General features: G+C 42.9%; 1 protein-coding gene across 1 annotated transcript in view; it reads left to right on the forward strand.

Moving 5' to 3' along the window:
- Positions 1-20,871, forward strand: part of NUP188 (nucleoporin 188) — an 80,240-nt gene that overhangs the window by 5,220 nt on the left and 54,149 nt on the right. The window contains 14 exon segments of the mRNA XM_060250675.1: positions 1,757-1,830; positions 2,846-2,930; positions 4,146-4,226; positions 4,712-4,756; positions 6,366-6,458; positions 6,580-6,699; positions 7,764-7,975; positions 11,407-11,521; positions 13,724-13,924; positions 17,410-17,499; positions 18,414-18,479; positions 19,092-19,113; positions 19,116-19,208; positions 19,528-19,656. Of these exon segments, the coding sequence (XP_060106658.1) occupies positions 1,757-1,830; positions 2,846-2,930; positions 4,146-4,226; positions 4,712-4,756; positions 6,366-6,458; positions 6,580-6,699; positions 7,764-7,975; positions 11,407-11,521; positions 13,724-13,924; positions 17,410-17,499; positions 18,414-18,479; positions 19,092-19,113; positions 19,116-19,208; positions 19,528-19,656 (1,426 nt within the window).

Genomic DNA, 20,871 nt, shown 5'->3' on the forward strand with positions numbered 1-20,871 from the left:
AGCCTGTTTCTTTTATTTGTTGTTCACTTTGTGCCTCTTTTGTTTCTCCTCTTTAGACACTGCAGCTTTCTACTAGGAAAGAGGCGTTTACCCAGTAGTTCCTTTCAGGTGGAAAATAGCAGGCTAGGTGACTTAGGGCAGAGCAGTATGCTTTGGGGAGGTCTCTGAGTTTGTCCCTGCTGGACTGAACATGCCCAGAGTTGGAGGCACAATATTTATGGCAACTGGCTGTTACTCTTCACTTAACCTTTTACTAGGTATGCTAGGCCAGCACCGGGAGTTTTAACTATAGAGTGGACGTGACATCACATGACACATTGATATGAAGTCTGGGTAGAAACCCAGTTGTGAAGTTAACTCAAGCTTTGGGAACCATAGAACTTCCAGAGTGTCAGCTGCTGCCCTGATGTCTCATCCAGTTTTCACCTGGATGTGACATGGATGTGTTGCACAACATCATTTCCACAGGCACCCCGTTGTCCTGCTGGACTGAACTTAAGGGCGGGTGGGAGGGCCCAGCTTGTGGGAGACTGCCCTCTCGAAGTGGGCAAAGCTGAAAACAGTGCCGTTCCTTGTAAATTATGGATGATGCTTCTTGACGTCTTTTTATTTTACCTGCTCTCTAAAGCAGTGACCAACACAATAGTTCCGTGTGCAATAAACAATAAAAACAATAACCACAAATTCAATATAGTATATGCAATATGTTAATGGAAGGATTTATCCCCAAAATAATAGCACCATATACAAAGTTCTGTGAAAAAAAACCAGTCTCATGTTTCACCGTACAGTAGTTCCTGATGCAGCTCAATAGCGGACAAAGAAATGTTGTTTCAGTGGTTTCTGATGATGAAAAAAGTTCTTCCTAATAAGTCTCCATAAAGAATGAAGAATGGTTGCAACAGTGGTCTGCGATGATGTAGCTTGAGACACAGTTCCAAGCTCAATAGGTGAGCTAGCGAATACCAAATCTTGTTTTGCTGTAGCTTCTTCAAGAAATGGAATAGTTTTCCAGTCAAGAATAATTTTTAAATTCATATAAGACAGTCTCCAGTCCGTAATGAAATTAATCATGTTTTGATGATATTGTTTTTTGTTTATTGCATCCAGAACTGTTGTGTTGATCGCTGCTTCTCTCTGTGTCTCTTGCTCTTATTTTGTACTCTGTAAAAAAAAGGTAAAGGTAGTTCCCTGTGCAAGCATCAGTCATTTCCAACTCTGGGGTGATGTTGCTTTCACAACATTTTCACGGCAGACTTTTTACAGGGTGGTTTGCCATTCCGTTCCCCAGTCATCTACACTCCCCCCCCCCCCCCCAGCAAGCTGGGTGCTCATTTTACCGACCTCGGAAGGATGGAAAGCTGAGTCAACCTCGAGCCGATTACTTGAACCCAGCTTCCGCCAGGATCGAACTTCTGTTGTGAGCAGAGCTTAGGGCTGCAGTACTGCAGCTTTATCACTCTGCGCCACAGGGCTCTTCTCACTCAATAAATGGTGGCATAAATAAATACATCTATTTTAATATTCCTGGAAGACTTTTATCTTCTCCTTCCTCCAAGGAATGCAGGGTGGCATATGCGATTCTCCCTTCTGTACAACAACCCTATATAGGCTTGGGGGACAGTGATAGCCCAAAGTCTCCCACACAGCTTAGTGGCAATGTAGAGATTTGAACCAGGATCTCCCAGGTCCCGGTCTGATCCCACCGTGCCATGCTTGTTTTCTGTATTCTAAGCTCTGTTTTGTTCTGTTCTAGGCTCAGATTGCAGAGGAGTTGAATAAACATTGGCAGAGGCTGCTTGAAGGGCTTTCTTACTACAAGCCACCCAGGTACTGCAGTTGCTTTATGGAGACGGGGCTACACCAATGCTATGAGACAGAGGCCGTGTTCCCTCTAAGCTGAGTCAACGCGAGCTAGCTCACAGATTTTTAGCCTCTAGCTCACACATTTTTGTCTTAGCTCAGGAAGGATGACCCCAGAGCACACTAATTTATGCAGCAGCTCACAACTTCAATGCCAGCAGCTCACAAAGTAGAATTTTTGCTCACACGATTCTGCAGTTTAGAGGGAACGTTGGACAGAAGCACTAGGAAATCTGAAGAGCTGCTGTAGCTCCATGGAAGGCAGAAGCACAATCTTCAGTGCACATTTTGGTGGCTTTCTGAGAAAACGAAGAGTTTGGGCTTGTAATTCATTCATCACATGAATAAATTACCTTCTGTTCACGAGATAATCAGTACAGTTGCAGCAGCTATGGGAATGTTTAGCCAAGTCCCTGGTGCTCTTTTGCACCGTTTCTCTGAATCCAACTGCTGCGTTAGCCTGGGGGAGTCTGGGAGGCTGTGCTTTGAAAAATTTGGTTTGTTATGGGAGGGGTCATATGCTTTGCTGGCTGAATGTGCTGTGCTCCAGTGTGAAGCAGCTTCAGCTTATGGAAGGCACAGTCCCAGGGCGTGTTGTTGGCCACCTGCTTAGATAGTGGACTGATTCATGGAGAATAAGTCTATCAATGGCTAATAGCCTTGATAGTTAAATGGAAGCTTCAGGGATAGTATACCGGTTTTGTAGGGGTGGCACACGGGGGGAAAAGCTGTGGCATTTGCATGCCTTTCTTGTGGGTTTTCAGAGGCCGTTGACAGTAGTTGGAAGCAGTATGCTGGGTTAACTGGCTCTCTGCTTATATTTAATGGGTAAGAACATTTCTAACTCTTGCCACTATTTGTGGAATGTTTAAATAGGTGGCGCTCGAGCCATCTGGATAGTGTCTGTGATAGTTAAGCTCTGCCTGTTCTGTTAGCTTCTGGTCCCTGCTGTTTTTTAAAATGCTGCTTTTAAAATCCATAGTGCAAATTCTGCAGAAAAAGTAAAAGGGGATAAAAATGTGGCTGCTCCACTGAAGGAGTTGGGTCTGCGTGTCAGCAAGTTTTTGGTGAGTAGAGGTCACAAGTGGCTTTGTCCTGTGCCCTGCCCTTCCCTTTGGACAAAATGAGGGGTGGGGCTAGACTTACCAGGTTGCCTGCTTTCTGCCCCCACTAGCCCTTCACCTGCCCAGTGAGGTGGCAGGAACAAAACTGGGGGTGGCGGAACATGGCATTGTGTGGCACTGTAGGAATCCCCCTGATCTCTGTGGTTTTCACTATAGACCAAATATTTCCTCTGGCAATAACAACCCTAAGGGAGAGGGCAGGATACTGATGTAAGGGAAGCTGGTTCTCTTTGGATCTGGCCCATTAGTCTTTGCTGTTAGATCGGGAATAGGTTTTTTCCCCCTTTTTGTTTTGAGGGCTAGTATGATAGTCCGACATAATTTGGAAAACTTTCTTTAATGGCCAGAGTAATTCAGTAAAAGTCTGGTAGCACCTTAAAGACTAACAAAAACTGGTGGCGAGGCATGAGTCACTGCTTGCTTCTTCAGATACTAACAAAATTGGCGGCAGGGTATGAGCTTTCGTGAGTCACTGCTCACTTTTTCAGATACTCATGAAAGCTCATACCCTGCCACCAATTTTGTTTTAAGATGCTACTGGACACCAATTCTTTTCTGCTGTTCCAGAGAGGCCAGGGCTTTTTGGTAGAAGAAGGTTCAGCAGGAACTCATTTGCATATTAGGCCACCCCCCCTGACATCACCATTGTTTCACGCAGGACTTTTTTTTGTAGAAAAAGCCCAGCAGAAATTAATTTACATATTAGGCCACACCCCCGGGATCAAGCCAGCTGGAATTGCATTCCTGCTCAAAAAAAGCCCTGAGAGAGACTAACATGGCTGCCCATCCTCCTCTATCTCCAGAGGAATTAAGAGTTGAACAGGGACAGGTTCCGTTCATTGTTTCCCTCCCCAAGCATTTACTCCATGGAAAGAGGCAGTGGTCTGAAGGGGCAAGGCTGTGGCTCAGTGGTAGAACATGAGCTTTGGATGTGCAAGGTCCTTTGCTTAGTCCTTGGCACCTCCAGTTAAAGAATCTTGGGTGGCAAGTGCTGGAGAAGACTTTCCTGAGCCCCTTGCTGTGCTACAGCTGGTCAGATTAGTCCGCACTGAGCTTGTTGGTCCAGTGTAAGGCAACTCACTGTGCTCATATGGAAAGAATAGCTGGATGGTTTTTGGCCTTTGGGGTGTTAACCAGCTGAATCTGTTTGTTGTTTAGGCTTTAGATGAAGAGCAGAGCGTGCAGCTACTACAGTGTTACCTTCAAGAGGATTATAGAGGGACCAGAGACTCGTTAAAGGTTGGTAATTAGCAACTTGATGCAACATCTTTCTTTTTCAGCAGTTCTGTTGACAGTTGATAGCTGCATCTCACTTTTTGAAGCTATAGCTTTGGGGCTTTTTTCCTTTAGCTCCAGTGTTAAAATTAAGAATTTAATTACAAGGAATCCTCGTGAGTTGCAGATAGAAACATATGAACATATGAAGCTGCCTTATACTGAATCAGACCCTGGGTCCATCAAAGTCAGTATTGTCTACTCAGACTGGCAGCGGCTCTCCAGGGTCTCAAGCTGAGGTTTTTCACACCTATTTGCCTGGACCCTTTTTTTGGAGATGCCGGGGATTGAACCTGGGACCTTCTGCTTCCCAAGGAGGCAGAAAGGCACTGGAGTGAAAGCCTGGATAGACCACTTAAACTTACAGTTGGGTCTGTACTCTGTATATTACTCGAAACCCATGTGAATCCTTTTTTGTTGCATTTTAATTATTCAATTTTTTTTTGTAGACTGTTCTGCAAGATGAAAGACAAAGTCAGGCTCTCATAGTGAAGGTCAGTAACTTGAATAGGCAGCAGTCTTTTTGGACTATTCCTATATGTCATTGTTCTGAGTCTTAGGCAGTGATTCCCTGATGGTACATCATGTCCTGGGCGTGTGCTGTTTGTCTGGAGTTTATCCAGCATCCAGTGGATGGGTTTTGGAAGATCTTTTGCAACGCAGATGAGAGCTAAAGTGACCTCATGTACCATAGGAATGGGATCTGAAAGATGCACCATGTCTTAATGGGTTATTTGCTTTAGAAGAATATTGTACAGATTTACTATTATTTATTTTCGAAGGCATTATGTGATCTTTCTCACTTGAAAGAGTGTTAGGGTTCAGAGGGTGAAGAAAGAAGTTGGTTATTGAGGTGGAAATTTAGGCTGAATGAAGTAGAATTCATTTTAGAAAAAAGGGGCAGTTCTGTATTTAAATGAAGTAGGAATTGCCCTGTTTTTTCTGTGGCCTGATACAGGGGGGAGTATGGGACGTGAGGGAGAGTACTGGAGAGGGAGGTTCAATTCAGACAGCATTCAAAACTGTGGTTTGCAATAGCCTTTGTAAATAAACCAAACCATGATTTGGGTTTCTAAGCATACATCAAGAAAACTGTGCTTCAGAATGGTTGTCTTGCTTTCATTTTCCGTCTCACTCATCTCTTTGAGCGCAGCAGCCTCTGAAAACAGAGTGACGGCCATAACTGTGTCAGAGTACCAGAGGCCACACAGAAGAGAATGCTATTTACTGGATTGTGTGCAAACCGAATATTAATATATACAGTGAAAAAAGTGCAGTGTGATGAGTGAAAACAGTCACTATACATTATACTTGAAAATGTTTTACGTCTTGTCTTTTATAGACAATTTACTATAGCTGTTCAAGGCCATGCTGCAACAGGACTGTAACAGAAACAATTCTGAAAAAGATATCAAAATGGTGTTCTAAGCTGCTGTCATTGCTGTACTTTTCCTCTCGTTATAACTCACTGTATTATGCATTGAAAATTTTTAATGCATTTGAATGATCATACTTTACTGCATTATGCCCTGTATATAGGGACTGTTTTCACTCATCTCACTGTACATTTTGACCTGTATATATTAATATTTGGCTTGCACACACGTAGCCTTTTCTTTCATGCGGCTTTTGGTACTCAGTACTCTCTTTGGTTTCTCACAGAGGTGCCCCCTCCTTTTTTATTTTTGCTCTTTCTTGCTTAACTGTTTCAGAACAGATATCAAGCCAAACTGGAGTTAGGAGAAAAAGAAGTAGAAACTACTGTTTTTCTGGCTGGTTTCAAAGCTACGGGTTTTCAATGTGATATTTGAATTGATCCAGAGTGCACAAGTCTGAATCTCGTTTCTGTCTTCTGAGATGATGTCCTGGAGCAAAGAGCTGGTCTAGGAAGGGATTTTTGTTTGTGCGTGTGAGGGAATTTAGGCTGTGTGTGTATGTGAGAGAGGGGGGGGGGGGAGAGAGAGAGAGAGAGAGAATGAATGAATAGTCTTGCAACTTGGTCACTGGATTTGCTAAAGAGCCTTTATGAGATATGCTAATGTAGAATTAATCTCAAACACAAGTACAGCTCTCAGTAATGCAGAAAGTGGTGTCTTTTCACAGCTTGCTGACTATTACTATGAGGAAAGGATTTGTATTCTTCGCTGCGTCCTGCACCTCCTCACTTATTTCCAAGATGAGAGACATCCATATATGGTGGGTATGGTGCCCTGCATTCTGGTATTTACCATATGCTATTGTGTCCATTGTGCATTTATTGGCGTCCTGTGTATTTCATCGAGAAATTATGATTTTGTTTTTTCTGTTTTCCTTAAAGGCCCAGTATTCCCAGTGTGTTGAAAAGCTAGATAAGGAACTGGTTCCTAATTATCGCAAACAGTTTGAAGAGCTGTATAAAGCAGAAGCACCAACATGGGAAACACATGGAAGTCTAATGGTAGGTTGTTCCCTTGATGTCTTTGTGCAGTGTACATTGAGTAGTCAAGTACAGCAGAACTGATGTGTCTCGAACCGCATTCACTGTGTGTTCTCCATCTGGAAGTAGCTCCTACTGTTGTTGGGGGTTTTTTTGGGATATTCTTTTATTTATTTTTGTGTGTGTGTGTGTGTGTGTATGTTTGCCTTCACCTGGAAGTCATGTTGACCTCTGGTGACGGACCCGTACTTGGATGAGGACCCGTCTTCCTGACTTGGTATTTCAAGGAGGTCTCCCATCTAATTACTAACCAGAGTGACCCTGCTTAGCTTCTGAGATCTGATGAGATTGGGCTTGCCTGGGCTATCCAAGTCAGCTTTGCTCCTGCTGTTATTTATTTATTTATTTATTTATTTGAGATTTATATCCCGCCCTTCCCACGAATGGCTTATTATAGGACTTCTGGTTCCAAATAATGATGTGCTGGTAACATATCTTTGGCATCCCCTGAAATACTGAACATGGTGCAAAATTAGCTGTCTGTCTTAAGACTTCCAAGGACTCCTCTGCTTCTCTATCCAGCGGCGAGCAGGACTGTTTTGTACTTTTCAGCCAGAAATTGCCTCCCAAAGTGGCTCCCAAATATACTTACATGTATATTTGTATGCCATTGTGAACTCCTTGGAGGAAGTCTGTCTCCAGTGGTATTAGGTTGGAGCACTGAACTAGGATCCAGGGGACCTGTGTTTGACTTTCCACTCTGCCCTGGAAGCTTGCTGGTTGAAGTTGAGCCAGTCATGCCCACTCAACCTAATTTATCACACAGGGTGGCTGTAAGAATAGACAGAGGACTAGAGAATGCTGGAATCCATTTTGGGTCACTGTGGGGAGGGGAATGCAAACAAAGTAAACAAATACACTCTTAGGCATTAGTTCTCAAGGTTGCCGGACAGAGACATTTCCAGGTCTCTTCTGCCTAAGATCCGTTTAACTGTCCATCCTGGTGATTGAACCCAGAGCTCTGCCAATGAGTCACAGTCCCTCCCCATAAATATCTACTAATACAGCCTCTGCTTCTTACACAGACAGAGCGTCAGGTTTCTCACTGGTTCGCGCAGTGCCTCCGTGAGCAGTCTATGCTGCTGGAAGTCATCTTTCTTTATTACGCCTACTTTGAAATGGCATCAGAGGAGCTGCTGGCTTTTGCCAAGATGTTCAAAGACCAGGGGTTTGGCTCCAGGCTGACCAACAGGCATCTGATTGACAAAAGCATGGACCCCCTTGTAGATCGTATTGGGTGAGTACATCTGATGGAATAAACTGTTCTTACTGTAGTGCAACAAATTTGTTTCCAGAAGCTTTCATTACATGATTTTTAAAATTCCACATGCTGTTTGCCACCTATGTCGATTGTTTACTGTGCTGCTTCTGTTTTGTAATGTTTGTTTTTTATGATATTATTTTAAGTTGTCTTATTGTTGTAAGCCGCCCTGAGCCTGCTTGCAGGCTAAAAATTTAAATTAAATTAAATCAAATTAAGTAGCTATATGGGAAAGTTTTATGTGCACCTATTCTGCAGTGTATTAACATGCTGGGAAGCTGTAAGTGGCGGGGAGTTCCCAAAATGTGTTACTATTTATTTATTTATTATTACTTTCCATTTCTAACCCACCCTGGGAAGAAACCAAGGTTTAAAATGAAAATTTTGACTGATACAAAAGAGAGAGGCGGATTTCAACTACCAGATTTAAAATTATATCATGAAGCAGTTTGTTTGGTGTGGATGAAAGAATGGATAACGTTGTTAAATAAAAAACTTTTGGCGCTGGAAGGTCACGGAAATAAATTTGGCTGGCACGCATATTTGTATTATGGAAAAAAGAAGATGGACGGTTTTTTCTCTCACCATTATATAAGAAGTAATTTACTAAATACATGGATGAAATACAAGAAATATGGAGATGAGAGAAGACCGTTATGGATAGTGTCAGCTGAAGTAATAAAAATAACGGCTGAGATAGGTGAAGAAAAGTGGTTGTCATATAATCAATTATTAAAAATACAAAGTGGCAAAATAGAACTGAAAACTGCTGAAGAGTTGAATCATAAATATGATTGGTTCCAAATGCAACAAATAAAGAGCTTGGTGGAGAATATTAAAACTGAAGGAATAAGGAAAGAGCAAACAGAAATGGAAAAAGTTCTGCTTGGAGACAATGATAAATTAATTTCAAAAGTATATAAATTACTTCTACAATGGTCTACAGAAGATGAAGTAGTGAAATCTCAAATGATCAAATGGGCAATTAATGTAAATAAAGAAATACAGATGGAAACTTGGGAATATTTGTGGAAGTTTCAGAAACTTTCAACATGTCAAAGTATTAAAGAAAACTGTTTTAAGATGATTTATAGATGGTATATGACTCCTAAAAAATTAGCAAAGATGAATAACAAGATGCCAGACAGATGTTGGAAATGTAAAAAGCATGAAGGTTCTTTCTACCATATGTGGTGGACTTGTGAAAGAGCAAAACAGTATTGGCAAATGATCCAACAAGAAATTTCTAGGATATTGGGGTATGAAGTAATGAAAGTTGCAGAGACTTTCTTATTGGGATTACAAATGGAAAAATTTCCAAAAGAAGATAGAACTTTAATCTGGTATTTGCTTTCAGCTGCTAGGACATTGTATGTGCAGTTGTGGAAGCAAGAAAAAATACCAGAGAAATGGGATTGGATTATAAAAGTTATGACATGGAGTGAAATGGACAAATTAACAAGAATATTAAGAGACTATGATTTAGAAGTTTTTAAGACGGAGTGGAAAAAGTTTAGAAGATATATAGAAAAAGAGTGGAAAATAAAAGGACATTGGACAATTTTTGATAATAAAGTTTTAAAAAGAAGAAGAATATAAATTTTTGTTTTAATAGTTAAGGGTACCTTTAATATTTGTTTTGTTTTTAAGTAAATAACACTGGCGGGGGTCAAGTAACGGGGGGAGGGGTGGGTGGAAAGTAATATATGGGGTAGATAAAAGAAATTTTTAAAGATGTAAGATATAGATATAGATTTATTACCATATGTTACTAATAAAAATTGTTTTACAAAAAAACAATTTCTAACCCACCCTCTCCGCGAGTGGACTCGGGGCGGCTGACAATCAATTCAATTCAGGCAATTTCTGAGGCATACAAAGCTGCCTACAGACATTTGATCCGAAGAAGAAGAAGAAGAAGAAGAAGAAGAAGAAGAAGAAGAAGAAGAAGAAGAAGAAGAAGAAGAAGAAGAAGAAGAAGAAGAAGAAGAAGAAGAAGAAGAAGAAGAAGAAGAAGAAGAAGAAGAAGAAGAAGAAGAAGAAGAAGAAGAAGAAGAAGAAGAAGAGGAGGAGGAGGAGGAGGAGGAGGAGGAGGAGGAGATTTTATTAATACCCTGCCCATCACTACCCAAAGGAGTCTCGGAGTGTCTTACAATCTCCTTCCCCTCCCCTCCCCACAACAGACACCCTGTGAGGTGGGTGGGGCTGAGAGGGCTCTCACAGAAGCTGCCCTTTCAAGGACAGAGTCGCAGGGTGGCCAACAATCTCTTTTCCCATCCCCACAGCAGACATCCAGTGAGGTAAGTGGGGCTGAGAGCGTTGACAGAAACTGCTCTTTCCAGAGCAGCCTCTGACAGAGTTATGGCTGACTCAAGGCCATTCCAGCAGCTGCATGTGGAGAAGTGGGGAATCAAACCTGGTTCTCCCAGATAAGAGTCCGTGCATTTAACCACTATATCAAACTGGCTCTTTTGTACCCACTCTTTCCACACCAGGCTTCCAAGTAGCAAACAGGAGTTTCAGAAAATCTAAGATGATATAATTTTAAAATATATAATTAACAAAATAAGCAGTAGCGCCAAATCATATTAAAGATCCAGGGATCAATAAATCAAAAAGCAATTTAAATTTTAAACAGCTACTTAAAAACTACCAAAAAACCTGTTTGGATTTCCTGCCCTTAAGTGGATTACTGAAAATTCAGGATAGTGGTGCGAGCTGCCCTTCCTAAACACATTTACCTGACTTCTAAGTGAAAACTGGGATAGTGTTTAGGGACTGGGTTCTGTAATTGGAGTGTAAACACAGAAAGGCCCCATTTCTAAGAACAGCAAATGTCGGAGCACACAGGCAAAAAGGTCTTTGGTGTCAGGCATGTCCATCGGTCCCAGTTTTATCTGCTGTGGTCAGCAGCATTTCTGCAGAATTCAAGGCATACCCTCTCCCAGCCTTTCTCTCTGAGATACTTTAAAATGGAGATGCTAGGGGGTTTAACCAGGAGCTGTCTCCATTCAAAGCTGTAGCCCCTTCCTTAACCAAATATGTTTTTTTTTTCAAAGCTGTGGCCCCTTCCTTGACTAAATATGTTTTTTCTTCATTTGTAATATAAGGTGCTACTTGTCGTTGTGTGAACAACAACATCTCAAAGCCTAGGTGCTGAAAAATAGGTAGCAACAAAGGTTCTCTTCAGAGTCTGTCAGCCTGTAGTCAATGCTGAGTGCTATTTGTGACTTTTCAGCCATCAATTATTGGCTGATGCATCAGATTCTAAGACTGAAACATCTTTAGCTTTCTTTGGGTTTGCATACAGTTTCAGTGTGTTGGAAAAATCATGAATGTGCTTTTCTTCCTTACCGCATCTGCTTCTAGTTGTAACCCCCCTCCCTCTCCTTACCCTCTTCCCACAGCTACTTCAGTGCTCTAATTCTAGTGGAAGGCATGGAAATCGATGCTCTGCATGAGCGTGTGTTGGATGACAGGACAGAAGAGCATAAACTCGCTGGCAGTGGGCAGGTCCGCCAGGTAAATCTGTAGCCCTTCTTGCATCCATACACAATAGCTCAGGGGTGGCTGGTAACTCTCCAGTTGTAGGGGTTTTTTTTGCCTACAACTCCCATCAGCCCCAGCCATTGGCCATGCTGGCTGGGGCTGATGGGAGTTGTAGGCAAAAACATCTGGAGAGCTACTGTTGGCCACCCCTGCAAATAGCTAGTTAGTGCAGTTGTTTGTAGAAATTACCACTCACTGATCATATATTATTGTATATGTGCACTCATGTTGAAACTCTTAATGAAATGTCATTTTAAAAATATGTACGACAGTATTATTTTTTTTTTTAAGGCAGAGCTGTAAGAAGGATTGAGGACAGTATAAGGGCATCCTAGGTATGCTTATCTTTGTGGTCCATAACTTGAGTTGGTGATCTGCCTAGTTGCTCAGTGGGTGGGTCCATGCAAATCTGAAAGAGCATGTCCTTTCCACAGGAGGTCTTCCCCCCCTTTCCAATTCTGTAGAGATGCAATTATTCATATTCTTGTTCCATTGCAGCTAATTTTTAAAATTTATTTATTTATTTTATTTTATTCGATTTATATCCCGCCCTCCCCACCGAGGCGGGCTCAGGGCGGCTCACAACATAAAATTCAAACATCAGCTTAATAAATAGTAAAATACATTAAATAATTCACAAAAATTAAAACAGTAACACAGAGAAAAAGTCAATCAGTTTGGTGCTATTCTTGCAACCTTCCTTCACAGTTTTTAAATCCCAATCAGTTAAATGCCAGCCGGAAGAGGACCGTCTTACAGGCCTTGCGGAACTGCCCTAGGTTCCGCAAGGCCCTCACCTCTTCCGGTAGCTGGTTCCACCATCCGGGGGCTGTAATTGAAAAGGCCCTATCCCTGGTTGACTTCAGGCGGGCCTTCTTCGGCCTGGGGATTGTTAGCAGATTTTGAGAACCAGATCTAAGCACTCTCTGGGGAACATATGGGGAGAGACGGTCCCTAAGGTAGGCAGGTCCTAGGCCATATAGGGCTTTAAAGGTAAGAACCAGCACCTTGTACCGAACTTGGTATATTATTGGCAGCCAGTTCAGTCCCCGGAGCCCCGGCTGAATATGCTCCCACCTAGGGAGCCCTAACAATAGCCGGGCAGCGGTATTCTGCACTAGCTGCAACTTCCGGGTTTGGCACAGGGGCACCCCATGCAGAGGGCATTACAGTAGTCCAACCTCGAGGTGACCGTTGCATGGATCACTGTTGCCAGGTCGCCGTGCTCCAGGAAAGGAGCCAACTGCCTGGCCCGAATCAGATGAAAGAATGCGGACTTAGCCGTGGTTGCTATCTGGGCCTCCATTGTCAGGGCAGGCTCCAGTAGTACCCCCAGACTTCTGACCCTGCGTGCCATTGTCAGTGGCGCACCGTCAAAGGCTGGTAGGGGAATTTCCCTTCCTGGACCCCGCCGATCCAAGTAAAGGACCTCTGTCTTCTCTGGATTTAGTTTCAGTCTACTCAGCCTAAGCCATCCAGCCACGGCTTGCAACGCCAGATCCAGATTTTCTGGAACACAGACAGGCCAGCTGTCCATCAGTAAATAGAGCTGGGTGTCATCGGCGTATTGATGACAACCCAACCCATACCTCCGGGCAATCTGGGCAAGGGGACGCATGTAGATGTTGAACAACATCGGGGAGAGCACTGCCCCCTGAGGCACCTTGCAATCAAGCGTGTGTCTCTGGGACAGTTCACCCCCAATCGCCACCCTTTGTCCCCAACCATCAAGGAAAGAGGAAAGCCATTGTAAGGCCAACCTCTGAATCCCCGCGTCGGCGAGACGGCAAGTCAGCAACTGATGGTCGACCGTATCGAACGCTGCCGATAAACATCTCAAACACTTTTCATTGCCTGCTGGGGCATTTTTTATTCACTTTCCCTCTATCTGGATGTGAAGTTAATCCTGTTAAGGACCAGTTTTGTACAGGACATTCTGAGCATTTTTAAGAAGTACTTCTGTACTGCTTTGTCTGAAATTTGGTTCTGGTTCCCGAGAGGTTATATCTCTGCCCTGAGCCTGCTTTGGCAGGGAGGGCAGGATATAAATCCAATAAACCTGTCGACCTATAACCTCCATGCAAAATTAAAGCGTGCCCGTTGGGCCTAAATTTATGCGCACAGTATGTTTTTTCCCCCATGTGCAGTTGCTTGACTTTTCTCTGTTCTGAGCAGGAAATGGACTGCCTGCTGCTCACTCTTGGGGATATCTCTCATCATGCTCCTGTCCTCTTGGCCTGGGCTTTGCTCCGCCACACAGTAACCCCAGAAGAATCAAGTGGTGTGATTAGGCGAATGGGAAGTACTGCTATCCAGCTGAATGTATTCCAGTACCTTACGAAGCTGCTCCGGTCGCTAAGCAGCGGGGGGAAGAACGTGAGTCTCGTATGGTCTCTTGGGAGGCTCTGTCTTGCAACAGGAGTGTAGCTGTGAGGCAGGATTTACTTTTGTACACCTTATTGTACCCTCAATAACCCAAACAACCCCAGGAGCTGACACAGATAAACTTGATTACACTTAAGTTTCTACTCTGGGCTTGAAAATACATCAGTAGAAAGGCAAAACAATAGATAACATTAGTACAGTTTCTGAATACAGTTAGAAGGTTATGCATTTAGAATTCATATAAACTTTTACTCACTTCTTGTACTCAAACTTACTCTATCTTATATTCTAATACCTGTTAAATTCATGGCTTGAAATTAACAAGGGTTGTTAATTTCGTGTCTTGACCAGCATAGAGACACCCCCCCCCCCGTCTCGCATGTAGGCAGCACCCTTACTCTAAATCCCAGGGTTTATAAAGCATTTTCCCCGGAAACAGGTATCACAGTCCATATCTTACCTGATAACATGCATTCCAGAGCCACCAGCTGCATCAACAGCTAGTTTCTCACATCTGCCATATATTTACTCCATCCAAGTTTTATTTAGAACGTAAGCTTTTGCGTGCTCTCTAAGCACACTTCATCAGACGAGGGGATCAGGTATTGTGGGCTGAAATACATGCAGTTCGTTGATTAAGAGGGCAGACTGAGTGATCACATGGTAAAACAGTGTGGCTTGGCCATTTGGTCTGGAAACACCATTTGGCAGGGAACTTTATTACCTTTTATGGCTATCCAGACCAAATGGCCAAGCCACACTGTTTTACTATGTGATCAGTCGGTTTGCCCTCTTAATCAACAAACTGCATGTATTTCAGCCCACAATACCTGATCCCCTCGTCTGATGAAGTGTGCTTAGAGAGCACACAAAAGCTTACGTTTTAAATAAAACTTGGTTGGTCTTAAAGGTGCAACTTGATTCCTGCTTTGTTCAACTGCTTCAGACCAACACGGCTGCCCACTGGGATCTATTTACTCCATCCGGTTCCTCTATTACCATATAAGGCTTAAGGTTGCCCTCAGATAGCTCTTACCTTTCACCTACTTTCTACTGACCTTACATTCTCAGCCTAAGCTGCTAGCAATAGGAATGCATGATAGTGCTTGATAGCTTGGACCTCTTTTGGCCAATTTCATAAAGAGGACCAACCCCAGAAAGAAATTCTGCCACAAGCTGAAGAAGTGCAAACTTTCTGCTTGATTGCTATGTTGCTAGGCAGCTGGGCACCTGCTTTCTTAACAGCAAGACCTACAGCCATCAATCACATAGGTCAATGTGTGTATCATAATGCCCCTGTATAAATCGATGGTGCGGTCTCATTTGGAGTACTGTGTGCAGTTCTGGTCGCCGCACCTCAAAAAGGATATTATAGCATTGGAGAAATTCCAGAAAAGGGCAACTAGAATGATTAAAGGGCTGGAACACTTTCCCTATGAAGAAAGGTTGAAACGCTTGGGACTCTTTAGCTTGGAGAAACGTTGACTGCGGGGTGACATGATAGAGGTTTACACGAAAATGCATGGGATGGAGAAAGTAGAGAAAGAAGTACTTTTCTCCCTTTCTCACAATACAAGAACTCGTGGGCATTCGATGAAATTGCTGAGCAGACAGGTTAAAACGGATAAAAGGAAGTACTTCTTCACCCAAAGGGTGATTAACATGTGGAATTCACTGCCACAGGAGGTGGTGGCGACCACAAGCATAGCCACCTTCAAGAGGGGTTTAGATAAAAATATGGAGCAGAGGTCCATCAGTGGCTATTAGCCACAGTGTGTGTGTGTGTGTGTGTATATATATATATATAAAATTTTTTTGGCCACTGTGTGACACAGAGTGTTGGACTGGATGGGCCATTGGCCTGATCCAACATGGCTTCTCTTATGTTCTTATTATATAATTGGCCCAGTGGCAAAGAACTGACTATATAAGGATGCTGGATCAGTTTGTATCGTTGGGGTTCAGAGCTGATAATCCGTTCTGAACAGTTGCTTATGGTGCTGAAGCCACTTCTTGGTAGTGTTTATTAATTCATTTTTAAAATTTATGTATTAAAATATTTATATCTAGGGATTTTTTTTCGTAGCAGGATCTCCTTTGCATGTTAGGCCACACAACCCTGATGCAGCCAATCCTTCAAGAGCTTACAGGGCTCTTAGTACAGGGCCTACTGTAAGCTCTTCGAGGATTGGCTACGTCAGGGGCATGTAGCTGAATATGCAAAGGAATTCCCACTACAAAAAAGCCCTGTTTATACCATGCTTTTCTCGTGGTTCAAAGTGCATATGATAATAACGCAAAGACAATTAACACCTGAATTAAAAAAAAAAGGTAAAGGTAACCCTGTGCAAGCACCAGTTGTTGCAGACTCTGGGGTGACGTTGCTTTCACAGTATTTTCATGGCAGACTTTTTACGGAGTAGTTTGCCATTGCCTTTTTACACTTTCCCCCCAGCAAGCTGGGTACTCATTTTACTGACCTTGGAAGGTTGGAAGGCTGAATCAACCATGAACCGGCTAGTAGCTACCTGAACCCAGCTTCCGCCGGGATTGAACTCAGGTCATGAGCAGAGCTTGGACTGCAGGACTGCAGCTTTACCACTCTGCGCACAGGGCTCTTAAGAATAAAATAACAGACCCCAAATGTTTCTCCCTCTTAAAAGATGGATTTATTTTAATTTTATTTAGTGTTGGTACATCCGGTTTTATGACATTTGCATTTGTCTGGGGCGGGAAGGGAAATCACCCAGTGGATAGTGAGTTGAGCATCAGCGTGAGGAACAGTATCATGCTCCACATATTTGTATTCTTGTCATAACCCCTCATTTAAGTACATCCACATCTGAATAAGTTTATAGATTCTGTTGCCATTTCATAGAGGGGTTATGTGAACATTAAGTATCCTCCTTATATGCCTGTGGTATAAACTTGTTGCTTTAGAAGAAGATAATATTGGATGTATGTCCCGCCCTCTACTCTGAATTTCAGAGTCTCAGAGTGGCTCACAATCTCCTTTATCTTTCTCCCCCACAACAGACACCCACCCTGTGAGGTGGGTGGGGCTGAGAGGGCTCTCACAGCAGCTGCCCTTTCAAGGACAACCTCTGCCAGAGCTATGGCTGACCCAAGGCCATGCCAGCAGCTGTAGGTGGAGGAGTCGGGAATCAAACCCAGTTCTCCCAGATAAGAGTCCACACACTTAACCACTACACCAAACTGGCTCTCTTTAGGATGCGTGTTCATCCTAACCAGCGCCATCTAATTAGACCAGTTGTTGCATTTTTACTGTTTTAACTATGAATTTATCATTATGTTTTTGTTGTACACCACCCTTGAGCCCTGTTTTACAGGGGAGGGCAGTCTAGAAATTTAATATAATAAATAAATAATGGAAATATGTGGTTTGGAACTTTACTCATGTGGTTTTTGGACAAGATTTTCTCATTCTCTGGTTGTCCTTTCCTTTGCATCTGCAGTGTACTGCCAGCACAGCATGCATGTGTATTTATGGCCTCCTTTCCTTTGTCTTGACATCACTGGAGTTGCACACGCTAGGCAACCAGCAGGTAAGCATCCCAAGCCTTGTCTGCGTCTCCTTGTTTTGGTTACTTTTAAGATTCTGCCTTTCCCTTGCTAGTCTGGAACAAGCTCATTTTGTGGGCAAGAAGATGTGCACTGTGTGGTTGAATAAAGATAACCTAAAGGTTCTGTGTTAATAAAGTAGAATTAGAGGTTGAAACTTTGGAATAAAAAAACAAGTTGAAACCATTTTAACTGCCACAGTTTCCCCCCCTAGAATACTGGCAACTAGTTTAGTGTGGATTCAGTTATACCCCAGCTGAAATTCTGGGAGTAATGATAATTTATCTTCTGGGATTTTGAGAGTGTTTTTTAGGGGTGGAGTGGGGAGGGAGAGAGAGGAAGGTTGTCCCAGCTGTTGGATGGTGCATGGGCTTTTTCCATTTGAAAAGGGCCCTTATTTTCTTTTGGCATCTGTGGTTCAGAGACCAGGTCATCTCATAGAAAATAGTGGCCCTTTAAACTTAAATGGCACATGCGCTTACAGACAGCTGCTTGCTAAGGTGAGATTCCCCCTCTCCATCGCTTCTGCCTCTCAGGGTGGGGAAATAGTACACAAATTCATGGTTCTAGAATCCAAAAAACATACTTAAAATCATAATCCTGAACAAGTAGTCAGACTCCTGAAAATTCTGGATAATGAAAACCGTGCCCTTGCTGAAATCCTGAAACAAAGTTAATACATTTTTTGAAGTGCGCATTCCCAGTGGAAACTAGTTCTGTGAATGTGCTTGTGAATTCCTCAGAGGTTCCAACGGTTTTGAGGAGCTGCATGTCCCTGGATTCTTTGTTAAAAGGACTATGAAAATTGTTTTAGTGTAATCAGGCCTAAATTAACAAGATAAACAATTTGTATGTAATGTGCTGTGTGTCTTCTCTCCTCTCCCCCCTCCCCCCCAAGGACATCATTGACACAGCATGTGAAGTTCTGGCTGCTTCAAGCATTCCTCAGCTGTTCTGGAAGACGGTGAATTCATTGTTCATTTTTATTTCCTTCCTTTGGTCAAAGCCTTGATGGATATATCAGTACTTTGGCCACAGACCCTTCTTTGCTTTGAAACCTCTGCTTTCTACTCCCTGTGGCTTTTGACAGCAAGCGGAAAGCGGAGGGTGAAATGGCTTGGAGCAGCTCTTTGGTTCACGAACGTCACTTTGCCAACCACAAACCCACCAAAATTAATGATGAGCTTTAGTCTGTGAGCTGATTTGTGCCTTTCCCTAGAATCATAGAGTCGGAAGGGACCATCAAGGTCATCTAGTCCAACCTCTTGCACAATGCAGGAAACTCACAAATCCCTCCTCCCGCCACCAGTGACACCTGCTCCAAGCCCAGAAGATGGCAATCCCTAATCTCCATCTACTGCAGAGAACAAACATTTACATCAAGTCCTTTGTTTAAAACTTGTCTTCCCTTCACTTTTCCTTCAAAAAACCTTCAGCGTAGTCTATGAGAAGGTTAAAAACATTACACAATGAAAAGAACTTGGTTTTCGATTTAAATTTACAAAACACATGTATTAATGTTGCGTGTGGTGGTGACTCTGTGTCTGTTAACTTCTTTTTGTGTGTCTAACTTCAGGAGCCAACTGCAGGCCTGGGCATTATCTGGACAGCGTATGTGGAATGTTCCCCCACCTGCTCTCCCCCCTTCTGCAGTTACTCACAGCTCTTGTTTCAGATAAATCCACAGCAAAAAGGTACTTGGCGTAGATGTGAGTCACAATGAGAGAGTTCATAGGTGGAGAAGCATGTGTGGAAGGCTGATCAAGCATTGGTTAGTTCCCGATAACTCATAAGCTGTTTTCATCTGAAAAGAGTTGGGTGGGAATCTCTTTGAGAAGTATGAGCTAGATTGTATTGTGTTGCTGGAGGTTCTCTCACACCAGGCAGTTAATTATTGCTGTCCACAGTAGTGGGGATGGGCCTGTCAGCTTAGCCGCTCCATGAGCAAGCAGGTGATGGAGTCTCCAGATGACTTCCTGCCTCATCAGGCAACCTGTTTTCTCTCCACCTGCAGGTGTACACCTTCTTGGATAAGATGTCTTTCTACATTGAGCTGTATAAGCACAAGCCACCCGACGTGATCTCTCACGAAGATGGTACACTGTGGCGGAGGCAGACACCAAAGCTGCTCTATCCCCTTGGTAAAGACTTGGGGCAAAGTTTCTGGCCCTCGTCATTATTTTTGTATATTTTATGTGCTTTTTTAACTCTTTACTTCATATGATGTTGTAAATTGCCTTGGGCATTACTCAATGACAGAGCGAGATATACTTTTAGAGGTCACATTTTTATTGCCATAAAGAGGATGCAAATAGTTTAAATTCTTTCTTTCTTTCTCTCTCTCTCTCTCTTTCTCTCTCTCTTCTCGCTCTCTTTCTCGCTCTCTTTCTCGCTCTCTTTCTTTCTTTCTTTCTTTCTTTCTTTCTTTCTTTCTTTCTTTCTTTCTTTCTTTCTTTCTCTCTCTCTCTCTCTCTCTCTCTCTCATCTCTCTCTCTCTCTTCTCTTTCTTTCTTTCTTTCTTTCTTTCTTTCTTTCTTTCTTTCTTTCTTTCTTTCTTTCTTTCTTTCTTTCTTTCTTTCTTTCTTTCTTTCTTTCTCTCTCCCACTTCGCAAGCGGACTGGGCGGCTAATAATCATAATAAAATGTTTTAAAACTACAGTTGTAAAAAAGGTAAAAAACATATATAGACAATTTAAAACCAAACATTTGATGCTATGAAAAAGATTTTGTTATTGCAGGTGGTTTATATAGATACCTCGGTTTTCAGTTCTTCTGTTAGCCTCTATGCCAGTGATCTCTGGAGATGGGAGCGCCCGGAAGGAGTAAGCCTCTTGTGTGAAAAAAGCCCCCCCCCCACTAGTTCATGCTTGGTGAAGGACTGAGAATAGTTAAATATTTGCATCCTGCTTCCAGTGTAAAATCCAACGATCGTTTTCACTCCTCCATGTTTGGGGGAAGGGAATCACTAAAATGGCTTGCAAAATGTTCCTTTAAAATGACCTTTGCAAGTTCTCCCCCTCCTGCTTCCATTCTGCTGGCCTTGGGGAGCCACCACCACCAGATAGGAGGGAGGGATGATCATGAAACTCATGAACAGAACTAGTTTGCAAATCAGGACAAACCTCCATTTTCCTGGAATGTGCCTGTTCCTAATCCTTGCCTGCCTTATGAGGTTCTTTTGAGGATGAAATAAAAGAGGGAAGAGAGTGTTTGACTTGGGATCATGGAAAGAAAAAGATGATATTGGATTTATATCCCGCCCTATACTTTGATTCTCAGAGCGGGCACAATCTCCTTTACCTTCCCCCCCCCCCACCAGACACCCTTTGAGGTAGGTGGGGCTGAGAGAGCTCTTA

The sequence above is a fragment of the Heteronotia binoei genome, chromosome 12, assembly GCF_032191835.1.
Source record: "Heteronotia binoei isolate CCM8104 ecotype False Entrance Well chromosome 12, APGP_CSIRO_Hbin_v1, whole genome shotgun sequence".
In the NCBI taxonomy this organism is placed as follows: Eukaryota; Metazoa; Chordata; class Lepidosauria; order Squamata; family Gekkonidae; genus Heteronotia; species Heteronotia binoei.